The sequence below is a fragment of the Mugil cephalus genome, chromosome 16 (genome assembly GCF_022458985.1).
Source record: "Mugil cephalus isolate CIBA_MC_2020 chromosome 16, CIBA_Mcephalus_1.1, whole genome shotgun sequence".
NCBI lineage: Eukaryota > Metazoa > Chordata > Actinopteri > Mugiliformes > Mugilidae > Mugil > Mugil cephalus.
In genome coordinates this window covers 22,498,327-22,522,578 of record NC_061785.1, presented here as the reverse complement: position 1 = coordinate 22,522,578, position 24,252 = coordinate 22,498,327, and the positions used below count along the sequence as shown (strand labels likewise).

General features: G+C 40.0%; 1 protein-coding gene across 1 annotated transcript; it reads left to right on the top strand.

The window, feature by feature from the left end:
• The first annotated feature begins 1,167 nt into the window (after window positions 1-1,167).
• Window positions 1,168-23,733, top strand: LOC125022998 (1-phosphatidylinositol 4,5-bisphosphate phosphodiesterase delta-3-A-like). Its single transcript, XM_047610043.1, has 16 exons — window positions 1,168-1,443; window positions 10,150-10,205; window positions 10,307-10,418; window positions 13,769-13,997; window positions 14,286-14,415; window positions 14,520-14,745; window positions 14,955-15,156; window positions 16,398-16,542; window positions 17,045-17,197; window positions 18,312-18,455; window positions 18,624-18,777; window positions 18,931-19,047; window positions 19,247-19,425; window positions 19,572-19,707; window positions 20,313-20,462; window positions 20,574-23,733. The coding sequence occupies exons 1-16, from the start codon at window positions 1,353-1,355 to the stop codon at window positions 20,720-20,722; spliced, it is 2,373 nt and encodes a 790-aa protein (XP_047465999.1). The 5' UTR covers window positions 1,168-1,352; the 3' UTR covers window positions 20,723-23,733.
• Window positions 23,734-24,252: the final 519 nt, after the last annotated feature.

The window sequence follows — 24,252 nt, the reverse complement described above, 5'->3', positions numbered from 1 at the left end:
CTGCCATTATGGATATTGGGTGTTCTCTTCTTTGTGTATGTGTATCAATAAACCATTGTGAGAGTGGCCTTTAGTTGCTTAGAAATTACCATGGCTACCTTTATGAATTTGTGGCCATTTTTAATCCAGCCTAGATGCGCCCTAGAATAAGTTATGTTTCAGCAAACAACCCTGTTTACCCTCTGCAATCTAGAAAATAGTCCAACTGGAGCCATCATTTCAATACATACGGCACAGTAAGGCAGCCAGGGCCATAATAGGCTGATTTATGCATAAATCATTATGCAGCACAATTGTCCTAATTACAACGGGCGGTATGAGGAGTTATCTATTTTCAGCTAATCAATCGGTCCACCACTTTGGTTGTGATTTGGTTCAAATTGGAGATTAGCAGACCGGACAGAGGAAGGCTTTATCACGTTTGGACACATGAGCGTCTCCTCGGTCAATAATCCGTTTAAATTGCAGTCAAGCTGACGGAGAGAATCAGGAAATGTCAAGTGCATGCCTTCAAAACAAAAGCATTGCAAATTAACGTCCATTTGCATAAAAAAAAATAAAAAACAGTTCTCAGACTATGGCGTGATTGAGAAATTTGAATTATTGCTACTTCCATGATCACTTGAGATCTTCCCGGTAGATAGCTGTAAAGAATTTTATTCAATGCGTCTGCCCAGCGTCTCATTCAGTAAAGTCACACCCCATTAAGAACAGCATATATATGACATACAGTAACCTTAAGTAATGGACATCATTCACATGTCATTTACATTTTTTTTTTTTTTTTTTTTTTTTTTACAACATCATGTTTTCGCTGGGAAATAGCACAGTGGAGTCAGGGTGCTGACAAGGTGTTGGAAAATAGAAAATACCAACATCCTGTCTGTGTAATAATATTGTCTATATGGGAAATTTCACATCTTATCTGTATCTGTTTAACTGCATAAATGCTGAGCAAATAAAACAAAACCTCAAAGAATGGCTGGAGATTTACTATAAATGATAAATAAAAAAAAATAAAATAATTAAAACATTAATATATACGCGTATCTCCAATTTCTACGTGTACTTGACATTGACGCGCAAACAACTTTTACCGTGACAATCCCTTTAGGAAGCTGACATTTTGTGCCGGTCGTTTAACACACACACAGCCTCGGCTTTATAACTCCCATCTCAGTGACATCAGCAGGTTGAAGGTTTGGCCAAGCTCTCGTCTTCGCCAGCAGGATAAAAAGCATGAGGAGCAGCCGGCGGAACAGAGCGCGTCTGATTTAGACTGCTGATCCCCTGGATCCGATCAGGGCCGCACAGGGACGGTGAAGGGGAGAAGCAGGGAGATCCTCCGCATCATGTTGGGCAACAAAAAGAAAGCAGCAGCGCAGGTGAAGAACGGAGCCGGGACGTCCCAGTCGAAGGCCATCGATCCTCTGAGGAATCTGGGTGAGTGTTTGTGTTGTGTTTGTGTGTAGCCCCTAGGACCAGCATGTATTCCCTGGTCGAGGCTCTGAGACTGTATTTCCGATGCACTGTCCCATAACTGAAGGAGACCCGTTATCTAGCCCGCCCACCCTCACTGGTAGCTGGGAAGAGATTCCGCTTTTCCTTTAGCCGGCCATTTATTAAATCACAGCGATGAAGTGTAAATTTCACCTCAGTAACAATAACAAAACTCTGCTGACACATTAACACATCAGTAATAATCAGCAATAATAGACACACCAGCTACATTTATTTCATTTAATTTCTTCTCTTAGGAAAGTATGTGGGACCATTGGTGACCGTGTTTCTTTCACTTCACTTCTCGTATGCATTATTTGTCGAGAAACTCACTTTCAGTTGCAAATATGCAAATGATGCTGAGATTTAGATAGATAGACAGACAAATAGATAGATAGATAGATAGATAGATAGATAGATAGATAGATAGATAGATAGATAGATAGATAGATAGATAGATAGATACTTTATTCATCTCAATGAGAAGTTCACATTTCCAGCAGTTTGTCAAGAGTGAGACACAAGGGGCATGCAGGTTCGGAGAAAACAAAAGCAAGTTATATAAAATATAAAAATACAAAAAATAAAAATAAAAATACAGCAAATACAAAATGTACAAAAGGCGTGTGTATGTGCTTTTATGTGTGATAAGGTGCGTGTGTATTTGCCACACACAACAATACACTGTCTGTATTTGATATATTTATTTAATCGCCTCCCCGAGTAAACAGTTAAACAGTCGCATGGCGTGGGGGGAAATTCAGACCTGCTCTCTTGTGTTGACTGGATTTCTGTGCAGGGAGCTGTTGACTTAAAAAAAAAAACAAAAAACAAAAATGACCTGTCAATCTTCAGTCATTGTACTAAATGATTTCACAAATAAGAATGTTTCTATCTGCAATAAACGGCTGATCCACACAAGGAAAGTTTTAGCATCCTTGCACTGGTTGTTTGTATGTCTTACAATAGATTTTAAAATTATAGGATTACTTTTGCAGCACATTTGGCCTCTTATAACATTTTGGGCATGTTCATCCCTGATCAACCTGAACACAGTGAGAGATCCTCTGGCATACATGTTTTAAAAATTGTAGTCTTTCTGTTAAGGTACTTGTTTAACATGTTTTTCATTATTATTATTATTATTATTATTATTATTATTATTATTATTATTATTATTATTATCATTATTATTATTGCATTTAAAAACCCAGTCAGTATTTGTATGAGAATGTGGCAGATTTCTAGATTCATGATGGAGCACACCTAACATACAGAAACAGTCAAATGATGTCAGATATTACAAAATTAAATGAATGAATCGATGGATCTAAATGTTATATATTCATCTATAAAATGTCCGGAAATGATTTTGCACATTTTGACATTTTTGTTTGACCACCAGTCCAAAGTCAGTTGCAGTTCTGTTTTAAAATGATTTAAAACACATATGTGTAGACAGTCCTCCCAGTGGGGAAAACTGATATCAGAAAGTTTTTAGTTTGATATGTTACTTTAATAACCACTAGACGTCATAAATTAAGCATTAAAACTCATAAAGTCGGGACATGATGGATTTTTATGTGAGTTAGAGCTTCGACAAATGACCAGAATTCTTACAGAGCGGTGAGAAGGGTGCAGCTAAATTACAGCCCTCACGACCTAACAGCTGATTTCTCTCATTAGTTCAGGAGAATGTAAGCAGATGACTAAAATGATAAACTTTCCCTAATGAAGGTAAGAGCAGAGCTGTGTCCCATTCTGGGTCTCACAGTGCTGTCGAGCAGATGGGATGCTAACAGTGACTAGTTTAGTTGGTCCAGAGGAAATATTTAACCACAAAAGGGTTCCAGGTCCACCAGTAAGAACAAGTTAACACACTTTGGACTCATCTAAACAGCCCTGGACTGCACCGTTGTTGCTATCCTTCAGTTTTGTGGAGTTTGATCAGTGGAACGTGGTCAGAAGGTTAGCAGATGAGATTTTAGGTCATCACAGGAGTCTGCTGCTTTACACCCATCTCACCATATGAAGTACACACAGTAAGAGCTAGCTAAGAGCTAGCTGTGTCATGTCACTCATGTAATCCAAGGTAAAGAGAGCACCAAAAAAGACAATGTCTTCTAATTTATTAATATTTTGTTCCATCAAAAAACAAATTAAGGCCCAGAATTAATAGTGCTTAATATGACAAAGTAGAAGCAGCATGGGAGCTGTTGATGATGGGGCTGACATGCTGTAAGCCAGTTCAGTAACGTCAGAGATTTTATTAAGGAATGTTTAATATGACAGAAACATGTCTTGGAGGTGAACTTGTTTGATATTGTTCAAGTCACATCCACCAACATAGAGAGAGAGAGCACATCTGTCATTACGTAGAACCAGCCACTGGGAGGGAATGGAAATATTTAGGTTTTACTCTGATGCTGTGCATCTTTTAAACACGCTTGTGGTAAATCATGTAGTTAGACTGTGCTTTCACATTAAATGGTCAAGTAAACCCTAAATGTTTTGGAAATATTTTCTGACAAAGAAATTCCTGATGTTCGTATGGACACTGAATTTAGAGATAATTTTTTCTTTTTTTCTTTTTTGTAATACAAACTAGAAATGACTTAATAATTGGTGAACTGTTTATAAGTAACTCCTGAAGTGTGAATTGGGGGACTTTTGGAGTTATGATGAGTTATTAGCGATATGTAGTTTTAGTGTATCATTTGGAGTTGATCGGTTTATAAGTAAGAATCACTTGTTCTATGTAAGTCGCTGCTTAACGAGGTGGACCAGTACTGACTAATTCTTTAATAATTACATATCATTAGTTACTCTGTTTAGGTTGTTACTGGGAATTCATTGTAAAATTGTTAAATTAATGTCTGTGCTTTTCCTTAAGAGCACGATAGAAGCATCAGAATTAATATGTTTTCTATTTATCAGCACTAGTGACCTTTATCGAGGAAGTGATTGGCGCTAGGAGTAATTATGTCGGAGTGAGTCTGGCTGGGGCTGCCTTTACTGCTGCCTCTGTGCAGGGGTGTGCGACTCCTCATGGTGCTCATGTGTAAATAAGAAAAAAGAAATCAATCAGAAGAAATAACACATAAACATGTAAAGTGCAAGCTTAACTTCAAATTTAATTCCATTTTTGTCTTCTCAGTTTAAACCCCGTATAATAACAAGCTTCCAGCCTGCTGAAGTTCTTTATCCAGGCTCACAGAGGACCCTGACCTCTGACCTCCCTGTAGCAGAATGGATAGAGTCATTAGCAGCTTCTTTCTGCTACAGATCCAGGTCCTGAACAAGTACATTTCCATTATACCCGGAGAAAAATTTGTACCTTCAACAGTTCCAACAAAACATTTCTCCACATTAATATGGCCCTGTCATTCTTCTTTCATCCAGCTATTTAAACAAAGTAACTTGACATTGTCCAACAGGAGAACGGAACGCTTCTTATTTATGATGTTGCTTGCAAATCAGTGTAAACAGTCTCTCACATGGAACAGAGGTTGCAGGACAGGCCAGATATTTGCAAGCCAGCATTGCCAGCTTGTCCTTGTCTTTGTCCAAGCTGGGTGACACGTTGGCTTGAGTACTAGCAGAATCCCAGACTAATGTATGTTTGGCGTTAATGTGGTATTTTAAGTTAGAAGTGCTTCAGTGAAAAGAAAACTCCTTGCTGCAGAGTGTGCACAATACTTTGTTGGTCGACTGTGTTGTCCTGTTTTTTTTTGTTTGTTTGTTTCCCATTGACATTGACAATGTGCTCTTTAACTTCTTCCATCTTTATCCGTTGGTTCACTACTGGATCAACTGTCCATTTGTGCATGCATGACAAAAACTTTAACTGCCCAAAATGCGTTGCCACAGATGTTCAGAGTCATTTTGCCCTGCAAATGATTGGTTGCGTTCACATCAGATTAATCATGATGATGTCATGGTTCTGTATTGTGTCGTTTCCTGTCATATTTTCAGTTTCCTGTTTTATTTTGTTAAGTTCCTTGCTTTCCTGTGTTGTGCTGCTCCGTGTTCTTCCCCTGATTTCTTATTGGTTTCTCCTTGTGTACTCCGCCCTTATTAGTTTCGCTTGTGTCTCATCATCCTCATCAGACCTCTTGCATATATACAGCCCTGCCTTCCCCTTTGTTCTTTGTCACGTTGTTTTAGTCACATTATTTTCCCTCCCATGATGAAGTCATTTTGTCTTGTCTGCTTTGTTTAGTCATTATGTCACCTTCTCATACCTTTTGTCACCCTGGCAGCACCTTCAGTTTCCATTTGTTATGATTAAATACTTTTTGTTGAAGTCCTGCCTCATCTCTTGCCATCCTGCGCTTGAGTACCACATATCCTCCAAACCCTGATAGAATGACGCAACCAATCCAGAGCTGTACGCTTACCTTTTTAGGTGGTAGCATTGGTGTTAGCAAATTAAAACTTTAAGTAGCGCCAAGAAACAAAAAAACAATGTTTTTTTTTTCTAGGGGCCCGAGGGTGAAGTGTGTTTCAAGATAATGTATTATTATGTTAATCTAATAAAGGACAAATTCCTTTAAACCAAATAAATCATTTGATTTACATCTTTCAGGCCCAACATAAGACAACTAGAAAAGGGGCCAAAAGGGGCTCCTTGAACAGCACTGGTAATTTAGCTGCATTCATTAGCTCCTGTGTTTCAAGGGCAGGGGTCTTCAACGTTTTTCAGGCCAAGGACATTTACTATCCCCTTCTGATGATTCACTGAACACAAGCACCTCGGGGTGATGTAGGAGGAGATACTGTCCAGTCAAAGAAAGGGGCCTTTTCCTATTTTTGTGTGACATGTTGACAGTAATGTGGTGGGATGTACAGTTATGGTCATCTTCATGAGCTCTTATGCCAAGTGTATTCTTCTATTTTCTGTCTTTGTAAACACTATAAGAGATGAATGCTTCTCTGTTGTATTTTTTAGATCCTCCTTGGAACTTTGTGTTTTGAGGTGCAATGGTCTCCTATTATAATTACAATATACTGTAAAGCCTTAACCTTTCACTATTGTGTGATTATTATGTGTCCAGAGTGCTATGTTTCACACAATTTCCACCACACCCTTTGTTCTTTGTCGCATCGCTTTAGTCACCTTGTCTTCCTCCCATGTTTTAGTCATTTTGTCTCACTGCTTTGTGTAGTTGTCATGTCACCTTGCCATACCTTTTTGTCACCCTGCTTTTGCTGCAGCGCCTTCAGTTTCCTTTTGTTATCATTAAATACTCTTTGTTGAACTCCTGCTGTCCTGCTCTCTCCCCTGCCAACCCTGACAGATGATGGATTAATCCACATTAACACGTTCATTTTGACAGCACTAATAAAAATATTTGTCGTGCCAATGAAAGGCAAACAAACCACGGGCGTAAAAAAACTTCTGCCCAATACATATTCAGCTTTCGTCAGGTTTAGTGGGAATCTCCAGAAAGTGTAGCAACCATATCACTGTTTTTCTTGTGTATTTGTACAGCCCAGGCTTTTATATTTGACCTTTGTCTCACCTCTCTCTCTCTAGAGTAAACATCAGTGCACTGCAGATTTGATCACAGGCAGCAGCCGGGATCATTACTCATGGTTTTATCACACTGGCTGAGAAATGCTCTGGTGTTGTGGCTGCCTGTAATATTTAGGTTTGCTGGAGTAAAGAGGTTGACTAGGCCACACTAAAATGATTTGGCTCTCTCCCTCCTCACACACTCATCCAGCTGAGCTTCTCGCTATGCTGCAAAGCCGCCCTCCTCAGCTGTACAGTAGCCCGCTGCTGCACGCACACAGGGGAGTGTGAGTGCCTGCGTGTTTGCCTGTGTGTGCTTTTCCAGTATCAAGACGCCTTTGTGAGTGTAGTGACCAAGCCCATTCCCAACCACAGTGACACTTCTGTTTTCAGAGTCCTGCTTATTCATCCTGGGAGTCAGCAGAATTTGCAAAGGAGATATCAAGGCAACAAATGATAGAAATTTGTCATTCACATATATTACTTACCAGTCCTTTCATGTCTTCCAACGAAAGCAAGCTGTCCCTCTTGAGGTTGTTTTAAGCCTTTACTCATCCCTCTGAGATAACTTACATTCCACACATTATCTGTTGGTTGCTTCAGTACTGGATGCTCTTTGGACAGACTGATTGAAGAGAAACACAGCTGTGGAAAGACAACCAAACGGAACTGTTGTTCTGGATTTTGGTTGTCTTTCTGCTGTCTTGGGTCCAGTTTGGAGGAAACAGTTTTGCTGCCAGTGACAGCTCAAGCGAAGTTCACTCATAACTGGTCAATTTGAGTGTGACATCACAGCTGCAGCAACATAGCAATGATCTGCATTTACTACTTTTGAAACTTTTCATAATGGACAAAAGCATTAAAGTGAGTGCACCTGTCCTACCGTGGCCTTTTTAAATAACTAAATGACATTCATTCCCAGTTTGGAACACACGCGAAAAAGAACGGCCCTTGGCCCTGTAAAAAGGGTCAGAAAATGGGAAAATCCACGCTGCAGTTCTTAAAGTTCCTGCTGAAGAAGAGCGGTATTTATGGAATTGTTAACCACTTAACCAACAGCACAGAATAAACACAAGACACCGTCGCCTCATAAAGTTGCACTGATGAAGGTATAAGCAGACAGCTGACATACTGCTGATACGTAAACCATAGGAACTTCTAGATTCGCTGTGTTATGTTTCTCTCCATATTGACTCTTCTTTTCACTCCAGTTTGGTCTCCATCAACTCCTACGAGAAATATTAGACCCTTTATCTGCTCCACAATGGTCAGTAGCTATCAGCTTCCTGCAGCTGTAGAGGTGTTAACAGACATACATTCTCTAAGCTAGGGTTAGGGCTAGGCTTTATGAGGCCCCTGAACTAAAATGAATTTGACACCCCTACTCTCTGTCTGGAACAGCGTCTATGTACTCATTCACTTGTGCAGTGACCCAGTTATTTGGTAGCAATGCAACCCTCAAATCCCTGCAGACAGAGGTGAGGAGCTCCAGTAAATATTTACATCAAACATCAGAATCCATGTGATATCAGTGGTGTTGGCTGTGTCGTGATTGCTGGTGACAGACGGGCTGGTCTGATTGTTTCTGAAATAGCTGAGTCTCTAGAGATTACACGGAGAGATCAAAATCCAAAAGGATCCAGGGAGGTTTGACCTGTTGATCACCTTAAAACCAATCATCCATGGTTAGATGGTTGTAGGCTACAGAGTATTGTAGGAATCTCTGCGATACAAAATTAAAGTTATGACATTCATAAGCAACATGTCTTCAAAAAATAAGTCTAAGAAACAAGTGAGCAGCCTCACTGTTAATTATGTAGAGTTTGAACAGCCGAGTTATAAACAGTAGTCATAAAATGGTAAATTAGCAATAGAGACTAAAACAGATATTTGTATCAGTCTGTAAACTTTTCATATTTCGTGTCAATTTGGGACTTTTACCATGGAGGTCTATGAGATTGACTCACTTGGTCATTACGGGCACTTCACTTTTTGGCACGTGTAGCCTACAATTTGCTTGTTTCTTGCAGGTAAAATCAAATGACGACCAGTCTTCCTGGCACTTGTGTACGTGCTTTAACAGAGAATTGGTCTGTGGTCGTGTCTTCCTTCCTCCTTGTTAAAATCGTTCTCTGGAGAATGTGTGCAGTAGACCTAGAAGATAATTGCTTTTCAGAGAAAAAAAAGGGTAAGTTATCTGTGATTGTATGGTCTCTCCAGACACAAGGGCTAAACAGACTGGCTAGCTGGCTCTACTGCCAGCAGAAGACAGCATATTAAATCTAAAGATGGGAATAATAAATATGGCGAATATGGGGAGTAATTGAGAGATTCAGAGTTGATCTGTCTATACTGATTTCTTGATCCTTGGTGTGCACTCATTCTTCTGAGTTTATTTCTGCTAATCCATTTAAGGCAGCCAGTGTACTGATAAACCCAGCAGTGACACATGCACTACTCAAGGAGAGACAGATGTTGGAGGTGGTGCAGCTGATGTCACTGAAACACTGATGAGGATGTTGTGCTACTAATGTCATGGAGCTTCAATGGCAGCAGTATTATGGTATATTGACATAAGAGTGGGAAATTACTTTTTCAGGATAACTGTCCACCATTTCCTCATGTAAATATTTGTCTCATACAAACCATTGACTGTCTCTTAATATAGGAGGTTGGGGAGACGTTTTAACACATGCTTGTTGCTTAGGGAATTTCCATGAGGAAACAAAACAAATGCATCCAGGGGAACTGGGAAATTTGTTTAATAACAGACCAAAAGCATCTCTCCTCTGCAACCAGTCCTCCCTGTCCCACTTTGACACCTTTTTCTCTCCACCATTCATTCCTCCTCCTCCTCCTGTCTTTCTCCACATTACGCTGACATCTCTGTCCACACCGAGCTGCTGGTTCAGGACCAAAATATCAGAATTACAGAGCTGCTGTATGAGCTACTGTGGGGCAACAGATGTGTATATATACCAACTTCTAATTCTGACTATGCCCTACTCTTTTCTTCCTCCCTTTCCCCACCACACACCCACCCTTTTCTCAGTGGCACTGACTTCAGATAAAATCAAGATTCTGTATGTACGTAGTGCATTTCTTCAACCATCTTTTTGTTTGTGTTTTAGGAGTGCAGGAAGATGAAGATGTCAAGAGGATGCTGCAGGGCTCCAGTATGGTGAAGGTATTACTGGTTAACTAGTAGTTGCTGTTTCTTGTGTTTTGTAAGGTAGCATACAAAAAGTATAATGGATGGATAATAATGGATTCATCTACCACGTGTAGGTCCGCTCGCCTCGCTGGCAGAAGCGAAGGACTCTGAAGCTACTGGAAGATGGCGTCACAGTCTGGTGTCAGTCACAAAAAACGTCCAGCCGGGCCAAGGAGCAACAATCCTGTAAGTTTGTGGATGCTTTTCTATGCATCAGACTCTAGTTATTAATCCCTCCCAATTAATTTGTCATGGCAGCCATAGCAGAATTAATTCAACTAAAACCACCTGACAGGAGGTCATGCGGGGTACAAGCTTAAGTCATTACAGATTCATGACAACCACAGACTGAAAGATGAAAACAATTCACATACACAAGGAAGAAAGGTATCTGTGGAAGACGCAGCAATCAGCCACAACATCATGACCCCTGAAAGGTGAAGTAAATAACATTAACCATCTTGTGACAAGTGTTCTGTTGTGAAACCTCCAGACCTGACCAGTCATGTAGATGTTACTTAGACATCTCAACTAAAAGTGTCCAAGTTCTTCTTGGACAAACGTGCCTCTCTTTGTGCAGCAGGTTTTTGAATTGTTGCTCTTCAGAACAGCTGAAAAACACCTGCCTTTAGCCGTGGTCAAATGACATTTAGTATGGACATGTTTCAATCATACCGCATCCTTTGATTTACTAACTCACTGCCCGCTAAAAAAATCTTCAAACCATTCCACCAGGTGGCTGTTTCTCTGGCTGCGCCCTTGAACAAGATCCTAAACCCGGAGTTGCTCTAGAAGTGCTGTGTGAATGTGTGCGAACAAATGTGACATTGTGACACTTCCAGTACCAACAAGTAGGGAAGCAAATGGTATTTATGCGCCATCTGAGTTGGAGCCGTAAAGCCCTCTAACACACAGGCTAAGCACTTTCAGCCACTTCTGTGAACCTTCAGTCCTCAAAGGGTCTCCACCCAGACATTACAGACCAACTCCTTATGATAACTGGTCACAGGCCTCTTTTCCTGTAGAGCTCAGTGCTGACTGGGCGTTTAAGGTGAAACATGGACATACTATATCTATTTTTATTATATTTAAATGCTACCTACTACTTTGTATGGAGCCTCTCCCTCTATTCCTCTATCTGAGGGTCACACACGCTGCCTTGATTACAGAGCTCATCTATTTTTAACGGCAAGATGGCAGCTGATTCTGCTTGACTTCAAACAGTGAGATTATAGGACATTATATGGTGGTGGGAGTCAGCCAGTGTCTGTGGTTTTGGTGCTATATAGTTAACATACGACTCAACCACTAAGTTAGCTTCCCAAGTACAGTAAAGGCCTTTAATTGCCGCAAGACTAGATTTGCCTGTGATGTGGCACAGTGTATGTGTGTGTATGTTGTAGGATCTCTATTCTAATCTCCAGTAAGCGGGTGTGTCTCTTGCATCTCTTGCCTTCACGACACCCTAGATCATTACAGATACTGTATGTGCCCCCGGTTTATTAACCCTCCTGTTGTCCTCCAATATTACTAACAAACTTTACCCTCCACAAAATGATTTACATAACGTTGTTGACCAAGTTTTTGTGTCAGGCACTTTCAATACTCACAAAAGAATTAGACTTATTTCCATGTCCAACCACAGTTAAAAACACAGATTGAATTCTAGTTTGCATATTTTTAGCCTATGTGTTCCAAGCTCTCCTGGTGATCTGTATCTGCTGCTGAAAATACAAGGCAAGGCAAATGTAGAAAGTAGAAAGTGTAAGGTTGAGATCCACACCCAGTAATTTATTCGTCTAGTTTTAGACCAAATGTTTTTTTTTTTTCCATAGCCTGACTGGGTGGTCTTGTGGTTACCAACCTTTCTGACCCATGGGCCTTTTAAAAAAAATAAGCTGGGCGAATCCCTCTAATAGACTTCTGAGACTTTTTGTTTGGTATTACCTCCACGCTGGACAACACTAGTCTTCTGTTCTTTTATTTGCTGTTTTGCATTACATATACAGTATACACCAATCAGGCATAGCATCCCATGCACATGTAGTGGCCGTCCCAAAATGTGGATGTTACTTGTAGTGAACAAGTAACATCCACATGAATGCCAGGTCCAAAAGTTTCCCAGCAGAACACTAAATTGTCACAAGATGGTAAATGATATTCACTTCTCCTGACAGTGGTAATAAACCTTTACAAATTTTTGCTTTTGCTGACATCTATTAAAGCGTTATCAAAACACGAGTATATAATTTGAGCAGAATAACCCCACTTTGTTGTCGGCAGAGAGCTCACATAACACCTTAAACAAGCTTTGCACAGGGTTGAGTGAAGCCACGGGCAAATAGAGATGAGCAAAAACATGCTGATGTTGGATAAAATGAATGTTTCATTTACTTTATTCAGGTCTAACAGACAGTTCGATGTGATTGCCAAACAGGGAAATAAGCAGCAGCGCCCGTTGGATGAATAGATATGTTGTTAGGGAAAACATTGAATGATTTGCAAATGTGTTTGTTTTGTGGAGACAGGACAACTACCTTCCCCACTAAAGCTGTGTTAAATTTAGGAGGCGTGCGAATCAACAGTGCAGCAGTGTCATCTGTGTAATTAGTTGCCAAGCCGCTGTCTCCATCACTCTCATCAACCAGATTACGAGAACACCTATACCTGTCTCTGAGCTTGTTCCTGTCTTTGGCCAAGGCACATTTCTGGTAAACCTTGATTTGCTGTTGACACAGAAGAAGAGCTGTGTGTGGACACTACACAACATGCAAATTTACTGAAAATATGGTATATTATAAAACAGTGTTAGTATGACAAATATTAGCAGTAGACAAACCCAGAAAACCAGTATTAATGAATAAATAGAGGCACCACAGCTGCTGTATTTTAATGCCTTCGTGTATGCTGCTATGTGTGTGCATGTGCAAATACAAATTTTAGAGCTCAAGAGCATGAGTCCAAATGAAACTGCCACATACCATGCAGAGGCCTAAATAAAGAATAGTGGCATGGAAAAGAACGAGAGTTCTGCCCTTGTTGCCCCACATGGCACTGGGCAGGAGACAGGTAGACCCAGGACAGGTCACCAGTCTATGACCGGGCTGACACAAAAATTAAAACAGCTACGGTCAGTTTGGAATCACGAGTCAACCTAACAAGCATGTTTTTAGAATGTGCCGTAGCATCTTAACAGACAGAAACGTGTGGGGTTAGTTGTTGAGACTGGAGTCTTTGGCCATTAAAGTTTTCCTAGTATTCATTGAAGAAGGAAAACAGGATCAAAACAAATTCTTCCAATCACAGGTAACTATCAGGTTGTTACTGACCCTAGACTTCAGGTGGACACTATGCACAGATGTTCATATTTAAACGCCAACACCCCACCAGTTGTTTAGAAATTAATGCAGTATTGTCTTCAAGAAACCCTACACGTACAGTTGCCATTTTATCATTTTTTTTTTTTGTTTTTTGGCTTAGTAAATAGGCAGTGCTTGTTATTTTCTCAGTTGTTTCTTCTTTTTTCCATCTTTCAGTCTCTGTCTTGGAGGTGGAGTGCATCCGTGAAGGTTGCCAATCGGAGATGTTGCGTCAGCTGGCTGGCTCAATACCCGAGGGCCGGTGTCTAACAGTGGTCTTCAAAGGGTCCCGCAAGAGCCTAGATCTCCTCTGCCAGAGCCACGAGGAGGCCCAGCACTGGGTGCGTGGTATCCGAACCCTGCAGGGGAGAGTGCAAAACATGACACAGAAGGAGAAACTTGACCAATATCCTTTCATGTTTGAGGAACTGTTTACACTGTAAGTTGGGTGGCTCTTAAACCCTGCAAAGGTCAAAACTAAAAGGCCAATTGTGTAACAACTATGACAAAAATAGAGTTTCGTCATCTTCTACTTTTTTGATTAAAACAAATGATCCCAACAATGAGCAAACAAAAACTATATAGGCAGTAGTAACATTAGTACTGTGATTTACAACTCTGATAGCAACTCTGACTGCAACACAAATGTTCCCTTGGCCCTCTTGCTTGTTCCTTGACCATGGTTCTGTGTTACCTGGATTCATGCTTATCTGAGTCGGGCCGACCAGAACCACGATGATAAGATGAGCTATGACGAGGTGCAGACGTTGCTCCAGATGATCAATATTGACCTGAGTGATCAGTATGCCCGCAGCCTCTTCCAGGTAACAAAACACACACATACACACTCCATTTATTTGCCTAGTAATTACATTTATTTTTTGAATAACAGTCCCTCATTAACTGTGTATCTGTGTCTTACTCATAGAAATGTGACCGGTCTGCTGACGGTCGGCTGGACCACGGAGAGATTGAGGTTTTCTGCAGGGAATTGTTACGGAGACCAGAATTGGATGCAGTGTTCACCCGCTACTCTGCAAATGGCTGTGTACTTTCCACCGTGGACCTGAGGGATTTCCTGAAAGACCAGGGGGAGGATGCTTCACTCACCCATGCCCAAAGCCTCATACTCACCTATGAACTTAATGAATGGGGTATGGTTCAACTCAACAAGAAATTGCAACAAAAGTTATATCCGCTTGGAGATTTAGAAAATTTTAGAAAGACATGTTACAGGTCTAAGTAACATCCACAAGAATACCAGGACCAAAAGTTTCACAGCAAAATTTTACAAACTGCTCTTTGGCTATCAGCACCGCTATTTAATAATTCCTGTTTTTCTCTGTCTGTGCCTTTTGTGCAGCCCAGAAGAACCAATTCATGACGGCCAATGGTTTCACTATGTACATGCTGTCAAAGCAGAACTGTGTGTTTAACCCGGAACATGCTATGGTTTACCAAGACATGAACCACCCATTGTCGCACTATTTCATCTCCTCCTCCCACAACACCTACCTCACCAAGGACCAGTTGACTGGGGACAGCAGCACTGAGCCGTACATACGGTAGGACAGCAGATACTGCACACACATACTTATTGTGTAATTAAGCATTTTGTAAGAGATTTTTAAACTGTGATCATTTTGTGTTGTTACCATTATTAACAAGTGCAGGATTGTGCTACAGTATTGCTCTTACCATTAAATCCTATCACTTAAAGACCTGAGAAACTACAGGTAGATCCCAGGGATTCCCTGAATCAGCAGACAAGTAAATTGAGCATCATGAGCAGCTGTGAGATCTCAGTTGACCTATTGTTGGCCACGAAAGACTGTCCAATAGCTCAAGAAATAGAAGCATTTTCCAGGAGCAACAATTTGGTATTGTTATTAATCTCAGCAAAACGGAGCTTTAGTAGTAACACTTTGAAACACTCCCACTCACAGCTGACATATGTCTCTGCGGAGAAGGTAGGGGAATACATACCTGCGATTTCTGAAGCAGTTGAAATAATTTGCAGTGGGGAGAGGGTATTGATGAACTGGCACCATTCAGGGATGTTCAATCCACTGCATGGAAAATTACAAGGAAAAAAGAGAAGAATCAGAAGAAGCTGTGTGCTGCTCTGGAAAGAGGGCAGGATTGGCAACTAAAGACTAATAGTTAGATTTTGGGCAACACCAAGAATGTACTGCATGGATCCCTGAGGATGAATGGGATTGAGGGTCATTGCAAAGCCTGATGAAGCATGACACAGATCCAGGTTGGCGTGCTAGTTTGAAAGGATGGATGGATCCCATTTAGTCACATGATATTTCCATATTTGCAGCATGGAATTTTCAACTTAATTTGCAGGTTTACTACAACAAGATGATGAAGACTAACCAAACCTATCATTAGTTATGGCAGCTCTCAGGCTAGAATACCACATTTAGGGGAAGAGGTGCAGGTTCTGGGTCCAGTCTGAGAGACATGAATGGAAACATAACTAGTCTCTGTTGGTTGTGTAATGGAATTTTACTTATACTCTAGACGGGTTATATCTGGCACTGGGATGGTAACCATGCACATGCCATAACTGTCAGGACAGAATGGATTAAAGGACTTGATTAACAGCTAGTAGAGATACTGAATGCATCCAGTCTCTTAGTTTCTCACCTGAATCAATCTCTATACTGTAGGAATCTGAAGACTTTCCGCGACATTTGTCAAAATAAAGAGAGAGAGTGTATTTTTTTATCCCAAATTACACCTCTACTAAAAAATACTTTGTTTTAAAAGTTCTGACTGTTGGACTTACTTCTAGAGCTCTGAGTCATGGCTGTCGCTGTGTGGAACTGGACTGTTGGGATGGAGATAAAGGGGAACCAGTCATCTACCATGGACACACACTCACCTCCAAAGTGCCATTTGTTGAAGTCATTGAGACTATCAATGAGTATGCTTTTAAAGTGAGTACTTTACTGTAGTCAGAAATACAGTGATAGGGAATGTTGCCTTGATGACATTAACGCAGAGATATAGAGTACAGATGGATATTATACATTTAAACAAGTACCATTTCTAAATGGATGAATTCTACAAACTTGTATGGAAAAGATAATATACTTTAGTTACCTAACTCCAGCAACAATTCTCAGACATGCTATGGCATTCAAATGACTCAAACCAGCACATCTGCAACAACAACCACACCACAGTTATAGTGATTTTTCTTCATCCTGGTGGTGGATGTGAATATTAATTGAATCATTGTATTGCTACCAATATATTAGATAACTGCAATTACGAGCAGATGTGCAGGTGTTACTAATAAAGGACATGAGGATTGTTTAGGGTTAGGTATACATTATATGTAGAGTCACATAAACTGGGTTAAGTTGTCGTCTGGTATATGGTTTGTGGTGAAAATAATTTTCTCCCTCACTTTCCCCGACTATCCCTCCCTCCTAGGCTTCACCCTACCCTTTAATCCTGTCCCTGGAAAACCACTGCTCTGTGGAGCAGCAGACACTATTGGCTCGACACCTGCGATCCATCCTGGGGAACAAGTTGCTCACCAAGCCCCTCGATTGCCAGGATTCTCGTTACTTGCCCTCTCCAGAGGTAAGGAGTCTAGTTTCTCAAGCACTGTCAAATTTTGCAGGTGCTTGAAATAAATAATACTAATATGAAATAAAAAAAAGAGAACATAACTTGTGCTTGCTGCTTTTCAATCTCCCACACGTCTCTCTCCACTAAACAATCCCATTGTCTGCCAGAATACTACATGTTCTTAAACAGTATTTCTGTCTCCTGACTACTTTGTTAGGATTACACGTGCAGTAGAGAGCAGACTGTCTTACACAGGAACTCTGTGGCCATCTGCTACTCTTTGTCTCAATGAGTCTGTGCCATCCCACGTAATCACAACAGCCGCGCGAGCGTCGGTTCACATGATCTGTGCCCCAGTAATCACACTCCCTCGGGGCACCTTTGAAATATGTGTCGTTGCCTTGTAGCCTCCTTTATGTGTGTGCTTTTAATCACATTGAGGATTTCACACTCATGTTCAGTTTAAATGTTGTTTTTCCTTACCACGTACGTACATTATACTATTAGCTGTTGCGATAAAAAATAGTAGTAGGCAGAAGATTTGTTACAGTTTTTAAAACTTCAAGCATATTGCATTGACAAACTATACTGTTGCAGAGTCATTGCTGGAATGAATGATTTTGTATTTTTTTTAGTGCCTTTCTACTTATTAGCAATCAAACATGTCTACCCACTCCTTCACACAAACACACATCATGCTTCAGGACATCATGCACATTGAATTGCTACCCTTTGGTTTGTGGACAACTCGCAACATCGCCACAGCCTCCCCCATGTTGCTGAAGTGCTGATTGATCTTGTTACATCATTTAAAATTGAGCAAGTGTTGAGGAGAGTGTTGAGCAGTGGTTAGAGATACAACTTGGAAGGGGCATTGAGCAAACACATAAGGGTCAGGCATCAGTTTGTAGCAGTCTGTAGAATATCTCCAGCTTTTATTCCTTTTTCGCTCGGTGATCGGGACACACCATTAGAATCAGTTCATGGCAATCCAAAAGGTTCTAAAACCTTGCAATAACTGTAGCTCCAGTAGTCTTGCTAGAATGTAAAAGTAGGTTTACTATCATACTAGTATAATTTCTAGACTCATTGTTATTGTCTGTGCAATTGTCGATTGGTTGAGCAGGATCTTAAGGGCAAAATCCTGGTAAAGGGGAAGAAGGAGAAGACAGAGGTGGACCAATGTTCATCCAGCTCATCAGACCTCAGCTCTTCAGATGAGGAGGCCAGACGGAGCGAATGCAAACCCACGAGAAAACAGGAAAGCAAGGTTGGTACAACACCACCAACTCATATTTGTCTTAGAAGCAGTGAGTTTGTATTTTCCCTTGTGGAACCGCTACATGCTAAAAATAACAGTAATATAGTATATCAATTGAGAGTAAACTGACAATGAGCATTTGTAATAACTGAATGGTTTTTGTGTGTGTGATCTCAGTCAGGTGTTTCTAAGCTGAGTCCAGCGCTGTCAGAGCTGGTGGTGTACACTCGCAGTGTTCCCTTCAAAAGCTTTGAGCAGGCTGCCAGAAGTCCAGCAGCAGACATGTCGTCTTTCTCTGAAAGTGAAGCCCTCAGACATATTAAAGACTCAGGTATGATGTGTGTATGTGTCAAAACTTACATTAAAGATTACAACAAAGAATGGATTGGAGGCAGTTACTTGTACTTATTATGTTTTATTCAGACAGCAGAAGTACAACTGTATAAATAACCGAACTAATTGAACCTTTGTCCTCCCCCTCCAGGGATGTATTTTGTCCGTCACAACAGCCACCAGCTCAGTAGGATCTACCCCTCAGGTCAACGCCTCCAGTCCTCCAACTATAATCCTCAGGAGATGTGGAACGGAGGCTGTCAAATTGGTGAGTACTTGTTTTCTTTGTTATTCTACCCTCAAGAGATGCAGATAGACCAATAAAGATTGTCGCTCATTCAACCACATATAGGAGCATAGTTCTTACCCTTTTTTTTATCTTATTATGTACTTCACCCTTCAGTCTATGGCATAAATGACAGAAAGACAAGCACTCTGCTAACACTACCGCGTTGTCTATTCTCCAGTTGCTCTGAATTTCCAGACACCTGGTGAGCAGATGGACCTAAACCGAGGCAGGTTCTTGCAAAATGGCCAATGTGGGTACATCCTTAAGCCTCCCTTCATGTGCCAGCCTGATACCACCTTTAACCCAGAGAATGTTGGAGGAGGTCCTGGCCACAGTCCTGTCCTGCTGAGTGTTCAGGTAACATGGTGCCAAAGCAGCCCTATTTTCTTTCATTATTTTTTTTTTCATGACCCATGAATGAAATCTGAACCACATATTGCTACTAAGATGGATTGGTACTTTCATGCAATGAGATGAACTTTCTTTCTGTATTATTTTTCAAGATTATTTCAGCTCAGCAGCTGCCCAAACCAGAGTGGGAGAAGCCTAGTTCCATTGTGGACCCACAAGTGTGGGTGGAGATCCATGGTGTTCCCATTGATAACAATAAGAAGAAAACACATCATGTCGACAACAATGGTATTTACCTACCCAAATGCATTAGACCTAGACCAAACCTAATTACATATATACTTAAAATACACTGATCAGCCACAACATTAAAACCAATGACAGGTGGAGGGATTAATGTTAATGATCTCAATGCCATGCAATGTTCGACTGAGAAATCTGGTCCTGATATTCATGTAGATGTTATGTCTAGACACGGAGCCACAGCCTACCTAAACATTGTTGCTGACCAAGCACCTCCACCCCTTAGCAACGACACTCCCTAATGGCAGCAGCCATCCACAGCAGGACAGTTTGGCCTTAAACCACAGCTCAAAAAATATTAAAAATTGTCCAGGCTGTTGTCCCGGCTTCCAAACTCCCCATACCTGATCAAGTATCTGTGGGAACCAAACCTGATTAACCAATATTAGGCAGGTGGTTTTAATGTTATTTGATGAATGTATATACACTAATTAATAGTGCATCCAGGTTTAAATATATTTTCAAGTGGCCCCATTTGGAATTTGTTAAAGGGTTAATTGAGGATGGGAATCACATACTGCATGAACCTGAGAAGTGAGCCAACATATTTGAGTGTAAATGAGTGTGTTAGTAAGTGTTCTTCGTTTCAGGCTTTAACCCACGCTGGGACTGTACCTTTAACTTTACCGTCCATGTACCTGACTTGGCCCTTGTCCGCTTCATGGTGGAAGACCATGATTATACGTCAAGCAATGACTTTCTGGGACAGTACACCCTGCCTTTCACCAGTCTACGTACAGGTGCGTGTGGGGACATTGAGCCTGGAATCGGGGGCTATACCAAAGCTTTTTAGGGTTACCAACCCAGTATGTATACCTGCTCTCCTAACTTCCTATCCCTTCCCTTTTCAGGTTATCGTCATGTCCGACTTCTCAAGCTGGATGGTTCTAGCCTTTCACCCTCTTCTCTCTTTATCCATGTAAAGATCACCCCCTGTGAAAGAAGTCCCTCCAAATCATCGGCAAAATCACCAGTCAAGTGTACAACCAAGAGACCCTAATGCCATCTCTACCCATGCAACATGAACATCCCATGGTGGCCTATTGGACATTTCTGCCTTGATCCAAATACAGGATCTAGGCCTTAAATTGTAGAAGTCGGACTTTATGACCCTCTCTTGCAGGTCTTGCAGCAGTAACATTGTCCCGTTTACAATTTACGGAACAAGAGGAGAAATAGTCCAATTGATCAGTATTTAAAAGTTATTAAGAAAGAAAGCAGCTAGGTTTGTGATGACTGTCAGAGACATGTCATTTCTAGGATGTCTAGACAAAGGCCAGGGCAATAGACTAAATCTTGGTTGGTGAGTTTAAGAGCACTCCAAGAAAAACCTACAGACCACCCATTAAAGCAGCATTCTGGAAACTACATTTATTGTTATACTACACAAGACCACGACCATGGTGCTAAATTTTGGAATTTCTGACTTACATTTAACAAATGTAGTGTCATGACTTCTTCAGAAAAGATGTTTTTTTTTAGACATCTATTTTTTGAACTATTTTATCTGACTTTTCTGGCAACTATTACTGAAACCAAAAGGCCTAAATCCTCATTGGAGATCCTTGAAGAGGACATCGGCCATAAAATGATAAAAGATATTTTCTGAGCATTTTGCCACCGTGTTTGGAAGCAAAATGTACTCCATGTAGAAGGAACTGTTGGTCCTAATGCTTGGTAATAACTCCAGCCATACTGGTCATGAAGGGGTTCTCTCCCCACTGTTCTAAAAAACTGGAGATAAAGTCTGCTGTGAAAATACATTCTAAAGTTCAACTGAAGCTCAGAAGTTGTATAAGGTGGACTCATTAATATACTTAGCTCACTGGTCTGAGTGGTAAATCAATGAGGTAAAAGTTTTTATATTGACAATCATGTAGCCCTGCATGTTAGTTATCAACTTCTTAGTGAGTAAAGCTTTGCACTTAAATTAGAGAATGAGACATTTTATTGGATGAAAATGTTAGAGTTCGTTCCTGACAAATCAAACTAACAAAAAAAATAATTGTAAGTTTCTGGTTATTACAGAAACAAGTCAAGCAAGTTTTCCTATTTAAACCTCAACTTCCCACAGTCTCTCAGAACCGTCTTCAAGACAATTCCGGTTGCCTTTCTTCAGTTTTTAAATACCATGACCTGGATGACTGAGAACCCTCACAGACATATTCCTCTAACACAGACTGTGGTTGGTTGTCTCCATCAGCCTCTCTTGATTGGGTAGTTGTGGGGTAGACCTGTCTGCTGTGGGTCCCTCTGTAGTGGAGTATACTGTATAACTTCATTATCAGCAGGACAAATAATTACATAAACTAATAATACATCTATCAATATATGCACGGCATTTGAATACAGTTTTACAGACATTTGTGATAAAAAAAATTCTAGTTTTAAGGTTTAGTTGTTTCAGTTTTTCCAAAGGCTTTGTGTAGTATGAGACCAACAGATTTGGGATGAATTGTGAACAAAGCTTTTAATATCTATATGACCTACCTTCGAATCATCTAGGATGATGCAATCTGAGCATTGACCAAAAAAAAAAAATAAGATTGCCAAAAGAACAAACCATTACAACACATTTTTAGAAACACTGTAGTGATGGGGTTACTAAAAATCTGTGTATATTTACAACTTACCGTCGACTACATCATTAAGGTCTGAAGTCTTATGTATTGCACTTGTGTGCTGATTACAATTTAAAATTTTTTATCTACCTGTATACTTGGATGAAAGATACCTGGGAAAACAGATTTTACTAATCTCCTATTCTAGGAATTTTGTTTCTTGTTTACATCAAAGTGGAGACTGCGCAGAATAAGGACTGTAGCCAGATAGATTAAGTGTATGTGAAAGCATGGATTGTCTTCTCCTTTACAGTTACTTTGCCGCATGTTACCACATGACTGAAGTTTAGAAGGTTGCATTGTTGATTAAAGCTATGTACAGTTAAAAAAAAAAAAAAAAAACACATTTAAAGTAAAATGATGATACAGTATTTCCCCAGGTATGTATGCTAAGGTCCCACATTAATGCTTTATACCTCAAGATAGAAAAATCCAAACCCTTTCTTTTATGTCACATACTAAAACAGCTCTTAGTGTACATGTGCTACCAGTCTCAAACCGAGCAACCACGTATAATATATCAATTGCCATGTGAAAAATAGACTTTATTTTATAGATAACAGAAGACTGAATCTCTATAATGAAGAACAGCTTATGTTTCTGCTTGTCTAATGAGCTGTGAAAACAAGGGGTCATTCAGCATTTAAACCTCATCCCAGTACAATATGTTGTAGCTTAGTTTTGATTACATTCATACATTTGTTGTTTCTTTTTATCTGTGCTTGACTAAAACCAAACTATTGTAGCTAGACATTTTTTTTTTTACATTGATGATGATGTGCACTAGATAGATCTGCTGCCTTATTGTTAGCCTGTTAGATGGCATATACTGTACAGTACATTAATATGCTTCATAGTTGCAGTTTTGTTATATCCATATTGTCATTGTTTATTATGTGTTTATTGTGTCAGTTTGATTGATGATCCTGGCCACTGTGACAGAAAGACTTTATTTTTGTCTGGTCAAATAAGATTTCATTTTTATGTTAGACGTCAGTCTGTTAAATCACATACTAAATGTCTAAGATGTCTAGAGTAGTAAACATATTTCTAAATTAATATATTCAGCTGATCTCACAGAGAACTTTTGACTTTAAAGAGGTTTTCATTCAGGGCTGGGCACTGGAAAATACATTTAATATTACTCTTCAACAACTGTAAAGTATGGCATTGTATGTCAAACAATATTTTTCATCACAGAAAGCCTGTTGAAGGAACATTGTTGCTGTCAAATGTTTTGGAACTATCAATTTAAAAGACAACCCAGCCCTTTTTTTTAAAAGAAGTCGGGAACACTAACATTTACATACTGTATGTGGTTGAGAAAAATACCAAAGTTTCTTTTTTTTTCTACTATAGCTGTGATTAAAAAAAGCTGTAAAACAAAAGCATTGTCATTTATTTATTGTATCTGAAGCATTAAACACTTTTTGTGTTGACAAGCTGTGCTGACAAGATGAGTCATTACTTGTTTGAACCAGTCTGAATATACACCATAGATATAGACCACCACGTAGAAATTGTTTTATCTGGGACAGTAAGTCAGTTGGGTAACACTTTCTATGAAGGTTGTATTTATAATGCCCTATGAATGCACTCATAATGCTTTATAAGGTGTCTATAAAGCATTATAATGGTCATTATTACATCTATACATATTCACAAGTCGTCATAACCAACTTCATGATGCATTATGACAACTGGTTATGAATGATTATAATTTTAATCTGAATAGTGCATTATAAATACGTCAATATCTGCCTAGTCACTTGTTAATTTTATGATGCATCATAACTACTTTGCTTTGCTAAATGTGTATAGTGATGCATAATGAGTTTTGACTTCGCCTATAGTGCTTTATAGCTGTAGCTATAAATATATGTAATAAAGTTATAATAATGTATACATC